This window comes from Toxorhynchites rutilus, chromosome 2 (genome assembly GCF_029784135.1).
Source record: "Toxorhynchites rutilus septentrionalis strain SRP chromosome 2, ASM2978413v1, whole genome shotgun sequence".
Taxonomy (NCBI): Eukaryota; Metazoa; Arthropoda; class Insecta; order Diptera; family Culicidae; genus Toxorhynchites; species Toxorhynchites rutilus.
The window spans coordinates 335,081,566-335,103,906 of record NC_073745.1 but is presented as its reverse complement, the minus strand read 5'-3'; the positions used below and the strand labels follow the sequence as shown (position 1 = coordinate 335,103,906).

The following is a 22,341-nucleotide window of genomic DNA, read 5'->3' as shown; positions in this document are numbered from 1 at the left end:
TCTCAAACTGGCTCTACTTAAAAAAGTACGCTACGTAAGACGATTCTGTTACTTCTGTAAGAAAGATGAGAAAATTTGGTACAGGATGTAGTTGTGAAACATCTAAATACATGGATTTAAAGAATATTTTGAAAGTGATAAACTCTAAATTTAGTGGTTTTGAAGGTGTTATTAACACTTTGATGGCCATGAGTGCAGCACTGCACACGCGAAATCTTCCAAAGTTTCAAACGTTTGGGCCGTACCTACGATTTACGTTAAAACTAATGTGTTATTCGTTTTCTACTGGCCTCAATACAATTCAATTCCATAGTTTTGCATCACTGTTTTGTATTATTCTACCAATCACAATTTATCACTGCCCGAAATGCTCCGAAAATTTTTTATGTCTGGATTGTTTTAATAGAAGACATTTTACGAATTTGAAACAATGTTATAAAAAAATGTAATTTCGAAAAAATAAATTGTTCTATAATGATTTTTATCGATAGTTTACTCGTTTACTTTGAGTTGGGGCCGAGTGTGCAGTACTACACACGGATAGTTTTTACCCTAATATGGCAGATGGAGATGAAATTTTATGCGAGATAGGTTCCTGGCACCATCTAGTATAAGAATAAACCATTGTACCCTCCAGGTTTATACGAACTTTTTAGCCAAAACACCATGGCCGTCAAAGTGTTAAAACAAAAAATCTCTTTATCAATCTCTTTCTAAATGTAGCCATTCTTGAAAGATATTAAAAATATCTCAACGTAGGTATTAGTTCCGTCATTTTTATTAGTAGTACTTAGTTGAGATTTCCATGCCGAAAAACACGCTCTAGAATACGCGAATACAACAGTGCAAGTCGGAAGAAATTTCTTTGACGAAAAACCGGCCAGATCGGGAATTGAACCCGAATCCCCGGCATGATAATGTGTGACACTGACCACTCAGCCAGGAGTGGGGCACCTGCATAACACCTTCTAGCGCCTCATCGAACAGTAAACAGGAGAGTCCATTGCCTTATCGATGTCCTGATACTCGCGGCACTTTTGAAGGATCTGCAGCAGCGTGAAAATATGGTTCGTCGTCGAGCAACTGAACATGAATCTGGTCTAATAACTTTCCACCGATTTGTTATCTATTGGCGATAGACGGCGAAAGAGGATCTGAGACAGAATTTTGAACGCACCATTCAGGATGGTGATTATACGGAAGTTTCCAGTATCCAACTTGTCGCCTTTTTTATGGACCCTGTCCTTCACTCCTCCGGTAGCTGTTCTTAGTCCCAGATTCTGACTGTCAGCCGGTGCATACATCTTTAGCTGATTCATGGCTCCCTTAACACATTAAGGACCGCACGTTTTGAGGCAAACTTGAACGCTTCTTTTGTTCGGATTCCACGAATGAGATCGTTTCCTTCAATGTGATGAGACGAAGGCGAACCATTGGTAGGCCTTGTTAGATTCTTGACAAACCAAGGATTCAACCTTCAAGTGTAGAAATCACAGCTTATTTCGTGATCCATCCGTAACATACGGAACGCAAAACACGAGAAACTCGTGAGCGGTTGACAATGTGTTAACTTCACCCAACGTCGTCTCGGTCTCCTGTCTGCACGCTGCTAATTGCTGGTTTCAGGGTACTTCATTCATGGAGGGGAGCAGCATCCAGTTCGTCTAACCCTGGTAACTTTCCAAATACCGGTCTGAACTTCTCCTCTTGGCCGGCCCAGGTCGTTGTCAAATTACTGATAGCGTTCTAGCTACGTTCTAGCAATTCTCCTCCATCGTCATCGGTGTTAACCAGGTTGGGGGCTGAGAACGTTGGTGTTGAAGAAGTGGCCTCGCATCCTCAATCTGCAGATTCTTTAGTTAATTGGCCGCCAGCCAATCAATCATTTTTGGAGGTTCTTTCAATCATTTTCGGTTGAACGACATGTTTGATCCTAAATTAATGAGTGTTATTTGAAGGGGAATGATCAGGTTCGATATGTTAAGATCCAAGTTATTCATATTGAAAGTTACAAGCTAGGTTAACGAGTTTCAATTTACGCATTCAATAATTTCTTCATTCTGACGCTTCAAGATGAAGTTATTTTAATTTGACTAAAAAAATTACGAAACGTTCTAGCAACACATTGTTGTTGTTGGATCGAGCGTATAACTTTTATTTTCATACTTCATCGACATCGTCCTTTATCGTGGTGACCATCAATAATGTTGAAAATGTTGTCCGTACATAAAAGTTCGGCTGAAAAGTTCATAAGGCTGACGTCTAGATGGCGCCTCTTGCATAAATCTACTTGACTATCACAAAGCACCATCTTTCAATGGATACGTGTCAAAATCTGACAGCAATCGATCGATTGGTTCGTAAGTTACGGCATTGAGAGTGAAGCAACTTTTGTTATTGTGAAAAAATGGAAAAATCACAAATCAATGAAAACGATGGCAAAATTGCATGAATTGGGCTTCGAATTGCTTCCACATTCACTGTATTCTCTAGATCTGGCCCCCAGCAACGGTTTCTCTATTCGCAGACCTGAAAAGAATGCTCGCTGGCAAGAAATTCAAGACCGATTTTGAAGTGATTACCGAAACTGAGGCCTATTTTGAGGAAAACCCGAAAGAGCACTATAAAAAGGGTATCAAGTTGCAAGATCGCTATAATCGCTGTATCGCCCTCGAAGGCAATTATGTTGAATAATAAAATTGAATTTTGCAAAAAAAAAAACAGTTTTACTCTGTTGCCTTATAAATTTTTCAGCCGTACTGTTCTAGAACATGTTTGAATTTCGAACATATTTTTTGAGGATCCGTTTCAATCCGTTCGACTTGAATGACAAATTGCTTAACATTTCTCTAATCAGGCAATCATATATGGAAAACATTATTTAACTTGCATGGAATATTGTGTAAAATGTGGATCGTAGTTTAAATGGAAGTAGGCAGAGATTCATTATTCACAAGGTTTAACCCTTTGTAAGGCCGTGGCCGTGTTCCCGTGGCCGAGTGGTTAGCGTCACACCTAACATGGCGGGGGGTTCGGGTTCGATTCCCGTTCTGGTCGGGAGAATTTTTCGTCAAATTTTTTTATCTCCGACTTGCACTGTGATCACGCTTATTCTAGAGCTTGCCACTCAGAATGCATTCAGGGCGTGTTATTTGGCATAGAAATCTCAACTATGTACTAATAAAAATGACGCAAGTAAAACTACGTTAAGACGGCGAAGTTCCTCTAGGAACGTTAGTGCTATTTATGAAGAAGAAAAAGAAGAAGGCTGTGGCAACTTCTTCGCCGCACTTGGAATATTATTTCCTTATTTTGCTTAACGAAAGAATTCTAAAGGTATCCGGTAATCCACAATTTTTTTAGGACTGCTAATAATGTACGTTATTAATTTGGGAGTGATTTTTGTGTTAAAAAAAACCGTGATTTTGGAGCGTCGGCAGAAAATTCTATTTAAATTCGTTGAAAATGCAACAAGTCAAAGTTTTCTACCCTGTTTAAGATCTACTGTACAAAAACCATGCTTTTTTTTTTTGAATAAAATAAATGGTGTATTTGCTGAAAAATTCAAATTTTGAATTGCACAAACCAAAATATTGCGCCATAATATTGAACGTCTATGGGCCGCTTAAAAGTAACAACTGTCAAATACTCGAAGAGAAGGATTAGATAGTCTATTACTGTTTGCGTGTAAAATACGTTTACTCATGTACCAGTATTTATGACTATACCAGGTATAAAAAAAATTATAGGCGGATGTGTTCAAGACACGACCGCATTGTTGCCGTAAACTACCAGTTTGGTCGCCCTGTAATGTTTTTTATTGTAGAATCATTTGACGATAATTGTTTGATGATTCATTCTTGTGCTCGAAGAACAATACATGCTCGAGATAGTCATCCTTAGTGGAGAAAGTTTTACTACTGGCAAGCGAAACCAAATCAAATACAAAATTTTACTACGACATTTACTATCTTGGTGACAAAATAAACAAAATAAAATCTATCTGTCAATCTCAACAACCTCGAAAAGAGTAGCACTTCTCAACAGAAGTCCTTTCTGTTAATGTTGTCAGTCTAGATTAGCTTAGCTGTCATCCTTTGTGGAGAGAGCTTTCATATCGTCATGCGAAACCCAATCAATGAAAAAATTCCAAAACATTTTTTTGTTGAGCTGACGATAGCCTAGCTTAATGATTCCCCACACAATTGTGTAGCTCAGAACCTTAATGTCAGTTTGATGCAATGATTGCAATACCAGAGACATCAGCGGGTGAGTAATTTGGTCGCGTCCACAGCTCAATCCGAAACGAAGACATGTGATGACGCAAAACAAGGAAGAACAAACGATATTCGTTGCTTTCAATACAGAACGATATTGAAAGTTTGCCTTCCCTTCTTGCTTGAGACTTTAAACTTCTTCAGTGCATTCGTCTCTAACCTTCAAAAAGGCCCTTGGAAAACTTTACTCGCCCGGCAACGGTGGTGTTCAGTCGATTTCCTCACGAAGAATGAAAGTTTGCCTCAGCGAAATTCACTGTTTATACTCTAGGCAAATATTTTCCTTCGTTCTTCTTCTTTTCCTTTGTTCACGGAGACTTTACATCTTACGATTTCCCCTTCGTTGCTCGTTATTGACAGCTCTGTTCGGGAAAGCACACAAATGGACAGAACAAATGTATGACGAAATGAAAATGCTTTCAATTTTCATCAATTTAAACCATATACAGACTATGGGATTGTAATGTATAGCATATCAAACAAATCTTAGGGAACTTCCGATTTGTTTGGTATGTAAATCGCCAAAATCTGTTCGCGGCAAAAATAGTTATTAACGTTAACTTTATTTCATAAAAACGTGACCTGTTTTCTGATTTGGCACCCTTAATGAATGACGTAGTTCTACGTCACAAAAAAAAATTACTGCACTAGAAATATTGTTTCAATTTTTGCATAACCATAGGCACAATAAAGTGAGCAGTGACAACTATATTGCCACCAATTTTTCCAGCTGTTGCAACAGTTAATTTAGGTAAATATGTGTTCTTTTTCATGTAAGGATTATGTTCTCTGAAGTTGAAGTAGATTCCTTGCCTAGTTTCCACGGCCTTATAAAGGGTTAAACGAATAAAAGTAGCTTATTTAAATGTCTGCCTTTTGACTGTAAAACGGTATTGAGAATTTCATGGGACATAGTTGGTAACACATGATGTTTACGAAAGCCATCAGTGGAAAAAAATGGTATCCATGTATCATTTAGATTTTTAATTGAATTGCGGAAATTTTATCCGCGAGGAACTATTCATTGCATGAAAGTGAGTAAAACAATTATCTGTGAAGGTGGTGTTACCGAAAGAATAACCTTCAAACGCCTCGAAGCATGAAATACACACAGAATCAGGAAATACGAACCGCATACGCACTGTGTGTGTTATTTCCATTATTTCCACAATTGCTTCTAGAGCAGTTTCGATAATTTCACACATCGCCTATGAAAGTGGCAGTGAATGGAATCAATGTACATAATAGGAGAAAATCTTAATTAATTGAAGGTGATTCAGCTTTATTATTCCAAGGATGGGGCAGGGCAGCAACATTTATTGGTTCTTTTCGATGTTATGTTACGGGGTATTCTAGTGAAGAGGCACGAATTTCGGAGGTTTTTTTGGGCTCCGAAATAAATAAAACAAAGGATATTTTTACTATCCATTATATCATTCTTTGTTTGTCTATCTATTAACAATAAAACAAAAATTAAACGGAGAAAAAATATTCGTAATTAAAATAGTTACGGGCTGATATGTTGAGAAGGCTTTAAAAAAAAGTTGTGCCATGGCGTACACGATTCCTGCTCTTCTGGTTATCTGAAACAAAAATATCGGACAGACACTGAATCAGTGAACATGCCGCTATCGCATGAACTTCGGACGAATCAAAAACATGTTTTTTGAGAAAATGGCGATTGTTTAAAAAAAAAAGCTGTATTTAACGTGTTTTTTTTTCGTTTCCCAATTTTTAAAAAAAAGTTAGATTAAAAAACTGCGATTTTAAATTGGTTCACGCGATAGAGAAATGCACACAGATTGTATTCATGTAAATTCGGCATAAATCGGTTCCGTAGAACTCTAGATATCGTGTACACCAGTTCGAAAAAACGCGTTCGAAGTTAATTGTTATGGCCGTACTAGATGAGATACCGCATCACCAAAATGGATATAACTCGGTAAATAATAGTATTTTCGATAAGTCCTTTCTAGGGTATATTCTTGAATGCCTAAACTACAGAAACATGAAGGAAAAAATTTTTGATTTTTTTTTTCAAATTTCTAGACTAGAATATTGCGAGAACTAGATGATCATATCGTTAATGGATTTTTACACCCTCAAAACCCGGACTCTCAGAACGAAATTTATATGACGGAGATAACCGTTCAGAACAGGGTTTCTCAGAGTGGTCGATATCGACCCCTTGGGGTCGATTTCGGTTTCCCAGGGATTGACACAAAGGAAAATTGATTTTGGGGGTCGACGAGGTCTTAAAATCGACCCCTTCAAAATAACATAAGTTCTTATTTGAAATATTTAAAATGCTGCATAAGGTATGTTACGTGAACCACCTCGTTATCTTCTTCTTCTTCAATGGCACTAACGTTCCTAGAGGAACTTCGCCGTCTTAACGTAGTATTACTTGCGTCATTTTAATTAGTACTTAGTTAAGATTTCTATGCCAAATAACACGCCTTGAATGCATTCTGAGTGGCAAGCTCTAGAATACGCGTGATCACAGTGCAAGTCGGAGGAAATTTCTTTGACGAAAAATTCCCCCGACCAGAACGGGAATCGAACCCGAACACCCGGCATGTTAGTTATGACGCTAACCACTCGGCCACGGGTGCACCTCGTTATAAAAATGAGTAATATTTTAGTAGAAAGAATTATTACTGTACATTTCAAAAACTCAAAAGACGATGAGCGTTTTTTTTGCCGACAAAGCTATTCCATGGTGATCTATGGTTGGTCGCCATCGTGGTTTTACAGTTCACTCAAAGTTACAACTGCGTGAGGTACTGGTCATTCACGGCGTGATTCACAGACAGCAGGAGCAAAAAATCTGAGTCCTAGATTGCATCAGTCTTTACTATATGTTATAAGTGCTATCAATAACCTTCGAAGCAATTCTTTGAACACTTTTTATTATTTGCTCAGCTGCATGAGTGAATTGACGAAATGTTTACTCAGTTACTTCTACACGCAGGAGTTCGCTGACTACCAAGAGATTCTTGCTTAGCAAGATTTTCAGTTTTTTTGAATTTGTGTTTCAGCTGCATAGTCACGACTACAACTTGATTGAAACAATATCAAGAAAAGCCTTCCTTACGAAAATTTCAAAACAAAGTCTCCGCAATAGGAATATTCACAGTTTCTGCATTTTTCAAAATTATCACAAAAGCTACAAGTTTTCCAACTTTAAATTCCGAAAGTAAATTGAAATAAACCACACTTAGAATTCGAATTTCGATGAAACTAGCGGGTTCAAATCGCATGATCTAGCGGGTTTAAATCGCATGATCTGGACGGCTAATTGGCATCACCAAAACGCGAAATTATGCGTCCCTCAAATTTCGTTCGCAATATGGCCATGTTCGGTCGTGTTGTGTGGCACGTGGCGCCGTCCTGCTGAAACCACATATCATCCGTATCCATATCTTCAATTTGTGGCAAAAAAAATCAATTAACATGCGGCCATAACGCTCACCATTCACAGTTACCGTCTCGCCGTCCTCATTTTCAAAGAAAAACGGCCCGATGACTCCACCAGACCATAATGCGCACCAAACAGTGACTTTTGGCGGATGCAATGGGCTCTCAATAATCACGTGTGGATTTTCTGAGCCCCATATACGGAAATTTTGGGTGTTCACATAGCCACCGAGCTCGAAAATCGCTGAAGAAAATTTGATGCGAAAATTCAGTATTTTGCTGCTGTTGTTCGTTCACCCAATCGACGTATTTTTTTTTCTCTCTCTATTATAGTGACTTTCAACACATTTCGGCTGGTTCGTCACTTTTAGTTCCATTTTTGGAAGAATGTCGGGAGTGAGAATTGTACTCGTGATCTCTGCGTGAGAGGTATGGATGTTACCACTACGCCAGATCGCCTCCAATCAATCGACGTATGCCCGACGCATTCCATGGTCACCACGCTCTAATTTTTGTACCAGTTGGACTTTATATGGATGTAGGTGCAAGTCCAAATGCAAAATTCGCCACAATGATGTGTTTGACAAGCCCAATTGCTGAGCACGCCGTGGAATCAAAACATATGGGTCATCCTCCACACTGGCAACATCAGCAATATTTTCGGCCGAACGCACATTACGATGATGCACAGGTTTCACAATATCCGCTACGGATCCAGTTTGTTCGAATTTACGCACTACATTAGCGATTGTGTGCTCTGTAAGCCGTCCATGACGACCAAAATCCGTCCGTAATGCTCGAGAAACATTTGCCAGTTTTTCATCATTTTTATAGCATAATTTATCTAAATTAACACGTTGTGCGATCCATATTGTAAACTGGCAGACATTCAACTAACGATATGACGCTTTGGTTGACAGCTATGTCAAACGGTTGTCAGCGCAGGGCTGTATACTTTCGGAAGCCCGAAATGGAAAACCCTGTATTATCATATGTTACTCACTTGGACGCATTACACAATAATTTTACTAAGATGTTTTAGGATCTTCCAAACTCCTCAATGGAGTTGGCGATAATGCAAGAAAAGTAGATTATCATCAGCACAGATGAGGAGCTCAAGCTGAAGTACAACCAAGGTTGTCATAAGTTCTGGTTACAACGCAATATTGAAACACAGTATCCTGCGTTGTGGGACATTGCTGAAAATATCTTCTCGTTTTTCCGTCATGATACCTTGTCGAAAAAGGCAAAATAAAGGTTTATTTTCATTTTGAATTCATTTTTCTTATTTATGGGTTGTGGAAGTCGTATCAATACAACAAATAAAATCACTAAACGGTTTTCTCATAATCTTCTGAATTGCGCCATGATATTTATGCATAGTTTTGTGGTACTCTGCCTTCAAATTCCCCGCCAATTTCATCCATGACGCTCCTCCTCGAGCCGATACACAGTTCTTCGCCTTCAAAATAGAGTCTATAATTGTGGGAATTCCCGGACATTGTTTCGTTGGCATTGTAAAGCGAAACTATTCGCTCGACACACGCTGATGAATGTTATCAAAAAATGTCTTTCAAACGGCCATAGATACAAAAAATTCTCATCATGACATCCAACAGCTGGGACTAAATTATATCTGAGTCATTCAATTTCTGTTCTATAATTTTCGTCTTGAGTAGCCTGCTTTCGTTATCCAAGCCCTGTTTTTTACCTGCTTCAACGAATTGAGGAAATTGGCGCATCAAATCATTAAAGTTTGGTAGATAGACGAAATTTTGAAGGTTTATCAATGGCGCATTTTTGATAACCGGATCACTGAAATCAAATCGCTTTGAAATCTGTTTCACGAGTTCAATATAGAAGTCACGACAAATCGGATTGAAGGTCAACTTCCTAGCTGCATCCAACCCTTTTTCAGCTATTTCTGCATCGATACCAACCTGAAAATCCTCAGGCTTCTTCAGAAAGTCTCCGGAATCTTTCACATCAAGGTCAGCATCATCGAATCGTTGCACGTGGCTCTCCAAACGTAAGTTACCCAACATGATCAACGATAACATTCTTGTCTTATTATAAAGCTCGCAAAATTCAGAACTTTCTGATTGAAAAGTGCAATCGACGTTATTGATGAGCGGTAGAACAATATTTAGGAATAGCATAATCGGTTTAGTCATAGGAACGTTTCAATGAGTCAATATGGATTGTTTATGGTCATACTTTATTTTGAACGAAAAGAATAGTTTAAGCTCTTCAATCGCTCAAGATTTTGCTTAACAACTGCCTCCAACGAAAATCATCTAGTTGCGATCAACATTTTTATAAATCAAGGTACAGTAAAACCCCGATTATCCGCGAAATAGTCTGGCAAGGTCTTCGCGAATAACGAAAATCGCGGATTACGCGATAATGGGCTAAAAATGAGGTGCAAACACGGAATAGAGATATTTCACCATAAAACTATGTTTTCATATCAATCATTAAATATTAAACTGTCCATCTGTAAGGTCGTGAACACTTGTGGTAATATGAGCAAGTGCATTATTCTCACTGACAACATTCGGGAAGCTCTGTAGATTTGTTATGGAACTCGCCTTCGCGGTTAATCTGCACCGCGGATAATCGGGGTTCTACTGTATCTATGTATGCACTGTAATAAATTTAATATTTTAAATTGAATTTAAAAAAAACTGTAAATTATGTATCTTTGCGAAAAAACTGTAGAATACAGACTATTCTGTATATGTGGTAAACCCTGCGCTTTCAACACTTTTGGCTGTTTTGTCACATTACTTCCATTTTTTGGAAAAATGTCGGAGTAAGAATTGAACTCGTGACACTTTGTGTGAGAGGTACGGATGTTACCACTACAACAGATCGCCTCTATGAGAAAATAATGTCAAGTTCACTCATTTAACTAACTGCAGTGTTTTTAAATTGATAATTATTCGGTAAGAAAAAAACCATATATGACTCTCAAAAAAAATTAGGCTATGGGGGTCTGAGGTATGACTTCATTCTGGAAAGTCTCTTGCCCAAAATAGTTTTAGAACCCCTGGCTTAAAAGATATTCTGTTCATGATTGCAATTCATGATTGCTGCATCATTCTTCTTGATCGCTCTTAGTGTTGACCTTCACTATCTTCCCGTATGCGTGAACCGTAATATCATACGCGCAATCTGGTTCCTTTTTGTTCATCTTTTCTTCGTTTCAAATCTGTTTTGATACCGGCATATTCCAGCTTTGTGGCTCAGAATAAGATCCCTCTTTGGACAATGATCTCTACCGATTATGTTAAAGAAAATCTGATCAGTTATGATGAGAAAGTATAGAAGTGATAAAGTACACCTTACTACACACCCGTATTCGATTCCCATGATATAGATTCGATCGTGTAGAATTCCTCACACGATGCTCTCAATATATAATGAATAATGCGCTCCATAAAGGTGAAAAATTAATCTTTACTCATGGTGATTAGAACAAATTTACTTATAGTTGCCAATTGTCATATATCATTGTTCGAATAGAAATACCAACTTGAATTAGTGAATATCTTCAAAAACTAACCTGACATCTATATTTCTATATTCTAGGTGCATCCAACCACCTTCATTAAGATGGTGTGGTTCTTCTTCAAACCGGTCATCAGTGAGAAGTTTAAGAGCAAACTCATCTACACCTCCAGCCTGGACGAATTGAAACAGTCATTAGGTTTAAACACGCTCAAAGTGCCGGACACTGTTAGAGAGTAAGGGTTCTAAATATAAACTTCCAATGAAACACCCCTTCAACCGTTACATTATTCCTCCCTAGATTCGATGAAAAAATCAACAATGTTACCCGCTACACACTCCGGGGCAGTAAATCTAGTCTGAAGAGCAGCCACTCGACCGAGCACATCCCGAAGACGAACCAGTTCGGTGTCACGCTGCGATTCATCATCGAAAACAGCGCCTGCCTCAACTGCATTCCGCCGATCGTGCGCAAATGTGTCGACCATTTGTCCCTGTCCGACGGTATGTTCATACTTTCCCATTAATCAATGATTCTTTTAACCTTGCAATCAACGGCATTCACAGTAATCGATACCGAAGGTCTATTCAGGCGATCGGGTAACTACACGCGGATAAAGGAGATTCGCGAACGGGTGAACCGAGGTGAGGAGGTGAACCTTTCGAACGAGGACACCCACGTCGTAGCGGCCCTGCTGAAAACGTTCCTCCGAGAGCTAGAGGAACCGTTGCTCACGTACGAGCTGTACGACGATATCATCCAGTTTACCGAGTGGACCACCGAGGAGCAGCGATCGCGCAACGTGAAGCAGATTCTGCGCGAGAAGCTGCCCGAGGAAAACTATGAACTGTTCAAGTACATCGTGGAGTTCCTGGGGAAGATTATGGAGCGTAAAGATTTCAACAAAATGACCTCCTCCAACCTGGCGATCGTGTTCGGTCCCAATCTGGTGTGGCCCAAGCAGGCCCAGATGTCGCTGGACGAGATTGGGCCGATAAATGCGTTCATCGATTATGTGCTGCAAAATCAGGACGATATTTATTTCGTGGATATCAACAAAAAGGATAGGGGCTACGATTAACAGCGGTTGATCTAAGTATTTTAGGTGATTGTTAGTGTCCTTCGAAAGATTCTTTTTAAGTTGATGTGCATTTGATTTTTGCAGTAACTGCACACGTTGTTTTTTTATGGTTAGAAAGATAGCTGCTAAGAAAAGTGTACCTCCTCGAACGGGAACTACTTACGTAACTAAAACAAAACATTCTTTCGTGCTAGTGATAAAGGGGGGGGGGAGTATGTTTTTAACCGATGAGTTTGCATGAGAATACGCGAGTGCGAGAATTTTAAAACAAGGAAGTTAAATAGAGGAAACTGTAGTTTGAAACCACGATGAAAAAATAGTCATTACAATTACAAATTGTTATTATCCATTTCTGATTAATTTATATAAATAGCAAACCCAAGTAACTACAGATTGCTCGAGTTGCCCGAAAAAAAGAAGTAAAAACCAAAGATCGGATGTAAATATTGATAGGGGAAATCAGTCATGTTGGATCGGAAGGTAGAACAAAAGTATGTTACACAAAATCTCAGACAATTCCGTCGTTTAGCCACCATCAAGGAGTATTTTTGGCGTGCCAAAAACATTTTAAACACATCGCCAGCAGTTGCTCTAAACAATTTGCTGGTTTCAAATCAAACACAGTACCAAACAGTCTGCAACCAATATCAATTCTTCTTCACAACCGGAGAGATAAAAATAAATTACTTAAATTTCAACAAAATAAATAAGTCACTCCGGTAGAAAATTTAGCGATAATCAAGTTCAACATATTGTTCCGGAACCAGCCTAACATGTACACTTAAGAAGAACAAAATTAATCACTAGTTTCTAGACGACCATTACATTCTTCATCCCGTTCTCCTGGACTGTCCCGAAGTCAAGTTATGGTAGGCCTTGTGTGTAATGCAATTAGCAAATGAGATGCAATTTTGGGGACGCGACGCGATAAGTTTCACGTTTGTTACTGTAAAAGTGTAATATGGATGCTAGTTAGAATGATGGATTCGGGTTTGAGGAACGTTTCGTTAGAATCTATAAGAATAGTGTTTAGCTACAAAAACGTAAGGTAAATAATGTGTACAGAGATTATTGCTGATGAAGTGACTAATACACAAGTCTAGTGAAAATGATCATAATAACAATGAGATGACCTGCACGCAGTGATAGATCACATTCCTCAAATTGGACACTTGTAACTGTAATTGTGTAATTGATTCGTTTTTGAATTTGAATCAGACAGATAGACAAGTTAGCTGAAAAAATTGTAAAATTATTTTCTTCTATCATCTGATGTAGAACTGAGGTGCGAACTTAAATTCGGTTCATTTATCATGTTTGCCGGTTCCATTTTTGCGCCGCTTACCGAGCACTGGTAACATATAATACAGCAAGTCATTCGCTAACTGGACTTCCTTCAACTAGACTTATTAACAGGACGTGTGTTAACTGGGATGCAAAGCAGTTTTGTATCAATAATCGACGTCATCTTCAATTTAAAGTATTGCGTTGGTTTTAAGCCCCACGAAAAGTCCACCAGGACACAATGAAAGTGTTGCAAGGGTTGCAACCCTGGTAATGTGATCATTGAATAGCACTTTTTTTTTCACGCACATACCACCATTATCAGCCCTGTTCTGTATTCCGACCGGTTTTCATTTCGTTCGAAACAGTTATTACTTTTCAGTTATATTTTCGCATTTCTTATTTCGAACGTTTTGCCCATTTAATGTTCGAAGAGATACAGATCGAATGAAATGCAAAAACAACTCGAACGAAATACAGGAATTGTGTCGTGATTTGTAGCACCTAACAACAAAAGAATGTCGATGGGGGAAATGATTTCTGTAAGATCATATTTGAACAAACGAAAGCGATTTATTCAGTGAATGGATCAATTGGCAAACACTGGTTCACAAACACTAGTTCGTCAAAAAGATCTTTCTTATCGTTCTTTTGATGTAGAACTACGAGCCCTATTCCAGAAAACGAGACGAGCAGACGAGCGCTCGTCTTGTTTGTTTTCATATTCCAGAATCCGAGCTCGACTAAAAACAGACGAGTAGCTCATCTGGCTCGACGACCGTTTGGCCGTGCTCGTCAATGAATCAGTCGAATCGTCTAGTTTGTTTGATGTGTTTGTTCACCTTGTTGATTTTACAGATTTTCAAATGGAGGTGAACAAACATTGCCCCCAATAAATCCATAATAACAAAACGTCTGAGTGATGAAACCATATGCTCGAGGAAAAATATCAATGAAACCAAAAGATATATGAAACTTATTCCTTTTTGTTATGTTTTTTTAATATTTTGGCACTGAGAAAAGAGTATCGATTGATCAATTTTAAAATTGTTTGTTGTTTTTCTCAAAACAAAAACATGTCTTCTCATGTGACATCACTGCGTCTTCTCATGTGACATCATGTGACATCATACCGAGAAAAACTGACTGAAGTCTCGCCAGTCTACCAAATAAAACATTTCAATGAAACTCGTGTACTGGAATGGGATATTTTGCTCGTCTCGACAGTGACTGAAGCCGAGACGAGACGAGACGAGACGAATTGCACGTCTCGTTTTCTGGAATAGGGCCCTATGAAATTGAACTAAGCAGCTGATCAATCAGACTGAAGACTGAATGAGAGGGTCTGCGAGGTTATGTAGCTTGAATTGAAATGGTGTCGAAAAAGAACATTTCGCAAAAACCGTCAGAAACATACCGGAAAATTTGGGGAACAACGTTAAAGATCATACAAGCATGAAAAAATAAGAAGAGCAGTAGTGTCTCCAATAGCATTAGGCGATCTTTTGTCGATATTTAGGAGATCGTTTTTTCCATTCCGATTTCCGATTTTGAAGTAGGACTACGTCTTTGATTTCTATATACAGCAATTCCATGCCAAACCCATATACAGGGCGGACTCGATTATATAGTCAGTCTCGGATTTATTTTCACTGAATATAGTCGAATCCTGTATATAATCGAGTCATTTTTTTTTTGCTTTTAATCGTTTTTGCGCATGTATTTTTTTTGAAAATTACGCTACAGAAGACGATTCTGTTGCTAATTTAGTACAGGATATAGTTGTGAAACATCTGGATTAGTGGATTAAAATACCATTTTAGAAGTGAAAAACTGCAAAGATAGTAATTTTCAATGTGTTATTATGATTTTATGCTAATAAATCATATTAAACATGATTATTTCTATCCATTGAATTAAAGTTCTCTAACCGCTCTAAAATTTGTCCTTTGACACCCAACTTCTATCTATCTTAATTTCGCTGCAATATCGATATAAACAATGGGCCCTATTATAGAAATCGAGGCGATAAAAATTTTGCTCGTTAGCTCTATTTTACTAATATAGAAATCGAGCAATTCGAAAGCACCGAGCAAGTGATAGCTATCGATGCAAGTGTCAGAACTTTTCGAGTTGTTTGGTTCGCTTGTTGCATATCTTCAGAGAATTATTTTGTTTTGGTTTGAGTCCCTGATATTTTCCTTTGGAAAACATTTCAGAAACGCTTAAATATATGCAATTTTGAACACATGTTCGTTTGTTTTGATCAGTATTTGTTTTACGGTGCTGCCACAATAATCTGTACAAGGTATGTGTTCAATCCAGCATTATTTATAATAATCATGTTATAATTTACAATGCAGAACGTACTTTCAGCGCATATTTCAGTGGCTGGAAATGTGTGGACAGACAACTCACCACCAGTTTGAACGACTCATTGAACCAATGAAAGCGAATGTAAACATTGCTCGAGGTTTTTGTGGAGGCAGATCAAGTAGAATCCTGGTTGATGAAAAATGGAAGGAATTCAGTGAGGAGTAGAGATGGGCAAAACAGTTCACTTTGATTAACGGTTCACTAACTAACCGTTCATCTAAGTGAATCAGTTCTTTTGACCCGTTCTTTCGCTCTTTCGTTCAGCGGTATTAAGAACAACATAGAATGTTAGCTGTAACCCAACATTAATAGACAGCTATTAATTGATATCGTTGGATTGGACAGTGTACGTATGGGATTTATATTTTTGAAATTTAGTGGGGAAAGATAAACTGCTCCATTAAAAGTCGCAAACTGTATGTGAAAATATGTTTATCGGTCGACAAAAGTTTATGTAATAATTTGATGAGGACAAAATATGTGCAATTTTTCATATTATGTTTTTGGACAACACACAGGTTCCATGTAAGATCATATTTCATAATGTTCATTCAGAGAAAAAAATCATCACCGATTTTCACTAACAATCAATCATACAAAAAATCACGATAACACGTACACGCCAAACAATGAATTGAAAGCAACGAAAAACCTTTTTTTTTCTCAATATGCCCTCACTATAAAATTTTATGTTTACCTAATCCTATATCGCCCCAGCTTCCCCCAGATTTTTTTCTGATAATCAGAAAGTATATGATTGTTACGCGGAATTGAAAGAATACATGAAATTGAAAATATATAGCTTGCTTTTAAAACTACGAAAATCTAATTTAATTTTTAACCCAAAATTGAGTATACATTAACAAAATAAACCCTGCGTTACATGCATTTTGCTCATAAATGACAAATCGTTTTATTTTCCTTACGTTATATTTATCCATAATCGTTCTCGTTATATTCATCCATTCCGTCCAGTGCAAATCAGTTCAGCTGCACTAGTTCGTTCGCTAACACTTCGTTCTCAAACAGTTCGTTCCCAAACAGTTCACTCTCAATCAGTTCTTTCCCATACAGTTCACTCGCAAACCGTTCGCTCGCAATCAGTTCGTGGGGAGAACTACAGTTCTTTGAAAAAGAACGAACGTTTCAAAATATTTCAGCACCGTCACTGACATTCGAGAGCAGAATAACGAATCGAGCTGTTTTCCTCGATTTCTATAATTCCAGATTTCACTTGAAGTGATAGTGATAGTGATTGTATCGAATCCTCGATTCGATTTCTATAATGAGGCCCATAGTTATGTTTTGAAGAAAACTGATGTTCCCTCAACGAATGAAGCTTAATGGGCGTAAGCCATGTATTATTTCATGTGTAACAAAAACTATGGATGGGATATACATTTGATATAACCGCAAGTTTGATGTGAGACTGACGTTGACTTAGTAATCAATTGTATTTCTTCAATTAGAAATAATCCCACCTCGGATGTTCCTCATTGGGTACGATATCGCCGCTGTGCAGAGCTATCTTTTGTGTGTATTGATTAAATTATTGATTTAAATAGTGAATGAATAAAACTATTTACGAATTCAATTGCAAAGGAATCCCAATTTAAGTCAATTCATGCATTATGGTAGTAGTTATTGCAGCAAATAGTTATCAACATTTTGCCTTTTGCGGTAGGGGTAGTGGGGGCAAAGTGGTCACCTGCTTGTTTGGTAGTATAACTATCGACTATGGATGCTGTATTGATAGTCACCTTATGTTTGATGAATTTAATGACTTTTGAGTCATCCTGTACTTCAGTAGAGCTAACGCACGTCAAAATATCAATAAAAACAGAAATTGCTCTCTCGATAGCCATTCGGCCGTAGTTCTGTGCACATGGTATCTAAGGAATTCTCGTGAAATTGAGTTTTTTCAATCTGGTATGTTGGACAAATCATCAGTTTGGGCGACTGTTCACATTTTCTAGGAGAGGTGAACAGATATTTTTTTCAATCTCAGCGGTTAATTAGCATAGAAATTACTTTGATGTTTGGGGGCAAAGTGGTCATAGGTGCATAACGACTTACAATGTTCTGTTTACTAAAGCTGATATACCTCATCACATTCTGCTCTTGAAGTGGTTCGTTTTGTGGCCTTCACCTTGGAAAAATATGCCACTCCAACTAAACCAAGCCTCATTATGCGGAACGTTATGTGTTTCTTACAACGTTTTTGTATGCATGAAAAAAATTAAATTGAGACTCTAGGTGAATAGACCAAGCTTATTTCATACATGTACCTACTATATCGAATATGATTTGAACAAATATGGACGAAAAAAAATGCATAAATTCATCCCATTTAGATTGATATGTGCGAGTGAACACTCTACCCCCACAAGGTGACCACTTTACCTCCAAGCAAAAAAAAAGTTCGATTTTTCACCTTGTTTTGTAATGATGAAAAATGTACTATTTTGAATTTTTATAGTAAAAGCCGTATGCTATGTACAACAATGAGTTGAACTATAATATTCTTAGAAAAACGGGAATTGTAGCGATTTTTGGACGTTGGAAATAGACATATTCCTTAGGGTGACCACTATCCCCTTACTTCCCCTATGCGTAGTAGTTCAGGGAGCTGGCGACATCAAAAGATAATGCAGTCCAATGCAGTCTTGAATAATCAAGCCAAAGCGTTGCATTTGTACCCGCTTTTGTAGACCGTGTGTTAGCAAAACGAATTCCGGAGTGTAAAAATACATAGTGCTCCCTTGGCCGAGTGGTTAGCGTCACAACTAACAGGCCGGGTGTTCGGGTTCGATTCCCGTTCTGGTCGGGGGAATTTTTCGTCAAAGAAATTTCCTCCGACTTGCACTGTGATCACGCGTATTCTAGAGCTTGCCACTCAGAATGCATTCAAGGCGTGTTATTTGGCATAGAAATCTCAACTAAGTACTAATAAAAATGACGCAAGTAATACTACGTTGAGACGGCGAAGTTCCTCTAGGAACGTTAGTGCCATTGAAGAAGAAAAATACATTGGAGAATAAAAGTATTGTCTACTTGAACGTATCTGCAATGCCGATTTCCCCAACTTTTTGGTTTCGGAATCTGTATTGGGAAAACACATTTCGATTTGCAGAAACGCAAGCGAGTACAAAAGTACCCGCAGCTCGCATCTATTCAGCAATGCCAATTTCCCCAGGATTCATGATTTAGAAGTCTGTGTTAGGGAAACATTCCAATTTGCAGAAACGCAAACGAACACAAATGTACCCGCTGCTTGCATCTAATTTGCTATGCGAATTTTTCCTGGCTCCTTGGTTTTGAAGTCCGTGTTAGGGAAACATCCATCCATTCCAGCGATAGAACCTCAATCGTTGCACAATCATCATTGAGTGAACTTCCGAGCGGTTATATACCGATTGGAGTGATTTCAATAGCCTGATTTGAAGGCAATTAGGCTATTGAAACAAGTTTTTGGATCAAAAAGTAACGAGCATATAACGCGTAGACATTTTCACCCCTATTCTGTATTTCGATCGATTCGAAATATTTCGAACGACTTGATGAAATTCCATTCTGTATTCCGTTCGAGTTGTTTTTGCATTTCGTTCGATCTGTTCCTCTTCGAAAATTCAACGGGCAAAACGTTCGGAATAGAGAATGCGAAATTATAACTCGAACGTAATAACGGTTTCGAACGAAATGTAAATCCATCGGAATACAGAATAGGGCTGTTTATCTTTCGAATGAAGTGTTTATCATACCATTTTGTTCAGTTGTTTAGGAGCTATTAATGCTCGAAATCTCGTTCTCCGGCCTAACTTTGGACTTGCACCCCAGTATAGAAATGAAAGGCGTAGTCCTACGTCAAAACGACATCGTGGAACAATTTGCTTTACAAAAAATATGATTATTGTTAAATTAACTTTTTTCATAACTGCGATCTATGAAATTTCGTAAGGAGTCACGCATGGCTTTCACTTTTTTGACATAGGACTACGTCTAACCGGAAGATATAGGGGGTGAAATGGAAATCTAGGCACTGAACAAGTAGGAAAAAATGCAAGATTTGGAACGCTTATAACTCGAGCATTTCTCAATAGATCGCAATGGTTTTGCCATCAATTGATAGGAAATATATCTACGCATCTATCATAATGAATAATATTTAATTTTTCTTGAGATAAATAATTGAATAATTGTGAAATATCAAGCATTGTCCAAATGCACTATGTGCCCATTTTTGATTGGTCCATTTTGTGCTCCTCAAATCGTAACGACCAAAACGGGCAACCAGAGCAGCAGCGAAATAGAATGAAGCACGATTGGAAAGGAAAAAGAAAAAAATGAGGGAAACATTGGTCGCAGTCTCACACATGCGTAATTCTCGAGCCAGCCAGTCAGCTTAAAAATCCCCTCTCCGCTGCCGTAACGATCATTCTCATCCGAACCGTACACCACATCGTTTCGCATCACCTCACATCAACAAACCAACACAAGCAGCCATGGTTGGATATGGCAAAGGAGGAAAAGTGAAGGGAAAGGCAAAATCCCGCTCGAACCTTGATCTGGAGTTCCCGCTCGTGTTGATCTGGAGTTCCCCGCAAGGGTAGCTAGGTAGCTAGGTGCACCAGTCCACCTAGCCGGCGTTATATAGCTTCGGCCGCCGAAGTGATCGAGTTAGCTGGCAAAGCTGCTCGCGACGATAAGAAAACCTGCATTCGGAACAGAACACATTCGGTTCGGCGGACATCAAGACAACAGGCAGTTGCAGCGAGTGGCGAGTGGCAAACGCAATCGCAAAACGGCATCAGGTAGCAGAAGAAAAAAGTTTGTTCTTTATACAAACTGCTTTGGTGGCAAATCCAGAACAAGGCGGCTTCGAGGGCGTTCGAAATGGTTTTTTTCAAAACCACGAGTACTAAGTTTTCTCAATTGGAATCATTCCATAAAACAAGGCGCTTTTCAGGGCCATTAAACCTTCCAAAAAAGAGTTTAGGAAATATACAGTTTAATGCTTTCTAAAACATTATCCAAAATAATAATAAAACACAAATTGATGTTTTCATAATTTGTTTGCCAGGATCTGATGAGTATGTGAATTTGGCAGTTGTTCTGAACTTATTGATAGTTGGGGACTTTCCTGATTATTCAATTTTCACCAATTCTTAAATTGTTTCCAGATTTAAAGTACAGTAATCTACAATAAGTTCGACATTTAGCTAATTGGACGGACATGTAATGCGACTTATTTAGTTGGACATTTTTGTAAACATAGAGATCCAAATAATGACCCCACATTGAAAGTCGACACTGTACCACTGTCATCGCAAATGTTCAATTACAGGTTAAAATTACCTCCAATCCGGCACTGAGTGGCGCTTCGACACGTCGCATTGAATGTAATTTACTGTACAACATGTCACAAGCTGGATGGGAAGAAATTTTCCAACTGTGAAAGCTGTGGCGAGTGACAACAAATCGCTAAACAGGAAGGTTTAGCCGAACAAGATGGGGATATCGAGTGATAACAAAACAATAAACTCTTTAGACTTTTTGTGATCCTGAAAAGGACCCTTTTTAGTCTGTATGTGAATCCAACGAGCGAACAAATCGTAATGAATGTATTTTTCTTTCTTTCTTTCTTTCTTTCTTTCTTTGTTTTTAAGAGGCTTTAAACTTTGCAGTTCATTCGCCTCTAGCCCCGTGAAGAGCCACAATAAAACCAGCCCAGAGGGGACTGGCGAAAGGGAAACCAACAAAATCACTCATCAGATCCGTCCGCTCGACTCTCGGTTAAAGAAGAAGGTAGGAAGGGATCCTATGCTTCATAAGATATTTAATATATGCTGTAAAGAAAAGTAAAAATTTACTGATCCGAGGACCAAAGCAGTAACGAAGCACAAGTGACCCAGCGAAAGGCGTGTTCCAAAGCCAAAAAACAAAAAGGCCCTTCTCAGGAGGATAGGAAGGAAAGGAGTGGAAAGGATTTGGGTGGGATTAGTGGAGTGGAAGGGGGTGGGAGTGGTATGGGAAGGAAAGAGGGGAGGAGTGGGTGTGGGGTGGGGTGAAATGAAATGAAATACAGTTTGAATGAATAATAAAATATAGTGGTTTTGAATTTAATGGTATATAGTAGAGCTGAAAAATGGAGAGGTTTATTTAATGAATTTATCCTCCTTGGTGAGTGTGGCTGTAAAGTTAGGAAATCAGTTAAGTAATGTAATAAATGGAATATATATGTGAGAATATGTATTAATAGATGCGTGTATATATATGTATGTAGTTACATACATGTATATACACACATGAACACGCATACATGACCGTGAAGTGGCGAACTGTAATAAATAAACAATTTCAAAAGTACTTAGTATTTCGATTTAGATTTT

General features: G+C 38.3%; 1 protein-coding gene across 7 annotated transcripts in view; it reads left to right on the top strand.

The window, feature by feature from the left end:
- Window positions 1-13,416, top strand: part of LOC129769145 (rho GTPase-activating protein 68F) — an 82,493-nt gene extending 69,077 nt beyond the window's left edge. For all 7 annotated transcript variants that reach the window (XM_055771230.1, XM_055771229.1, XM_055771226.1 and 4 more), the window contains 3 exons: window positions 11,292-11,446; window positions 11,512-11,714; window positions 11,778-13,416. In XM_055771230.1, coding sequence (XP_055627205.1) covers window positions 11,292-11,446; window positions 11,512-11,714; window positions 11,778-12,292 — 873 coding nt within the window. In that variant the 3' untranslated portion in view covers window positions 12,293-13,416. The remainder of the gene's footprint in view (window positions 1-11,291; window positions 11,447-11,511; window positions 11,715-11,777) is intronic.
- The last annotated feature ends 8,925 nt before the right edge of the window (window positions 13,417-22,341 follow it).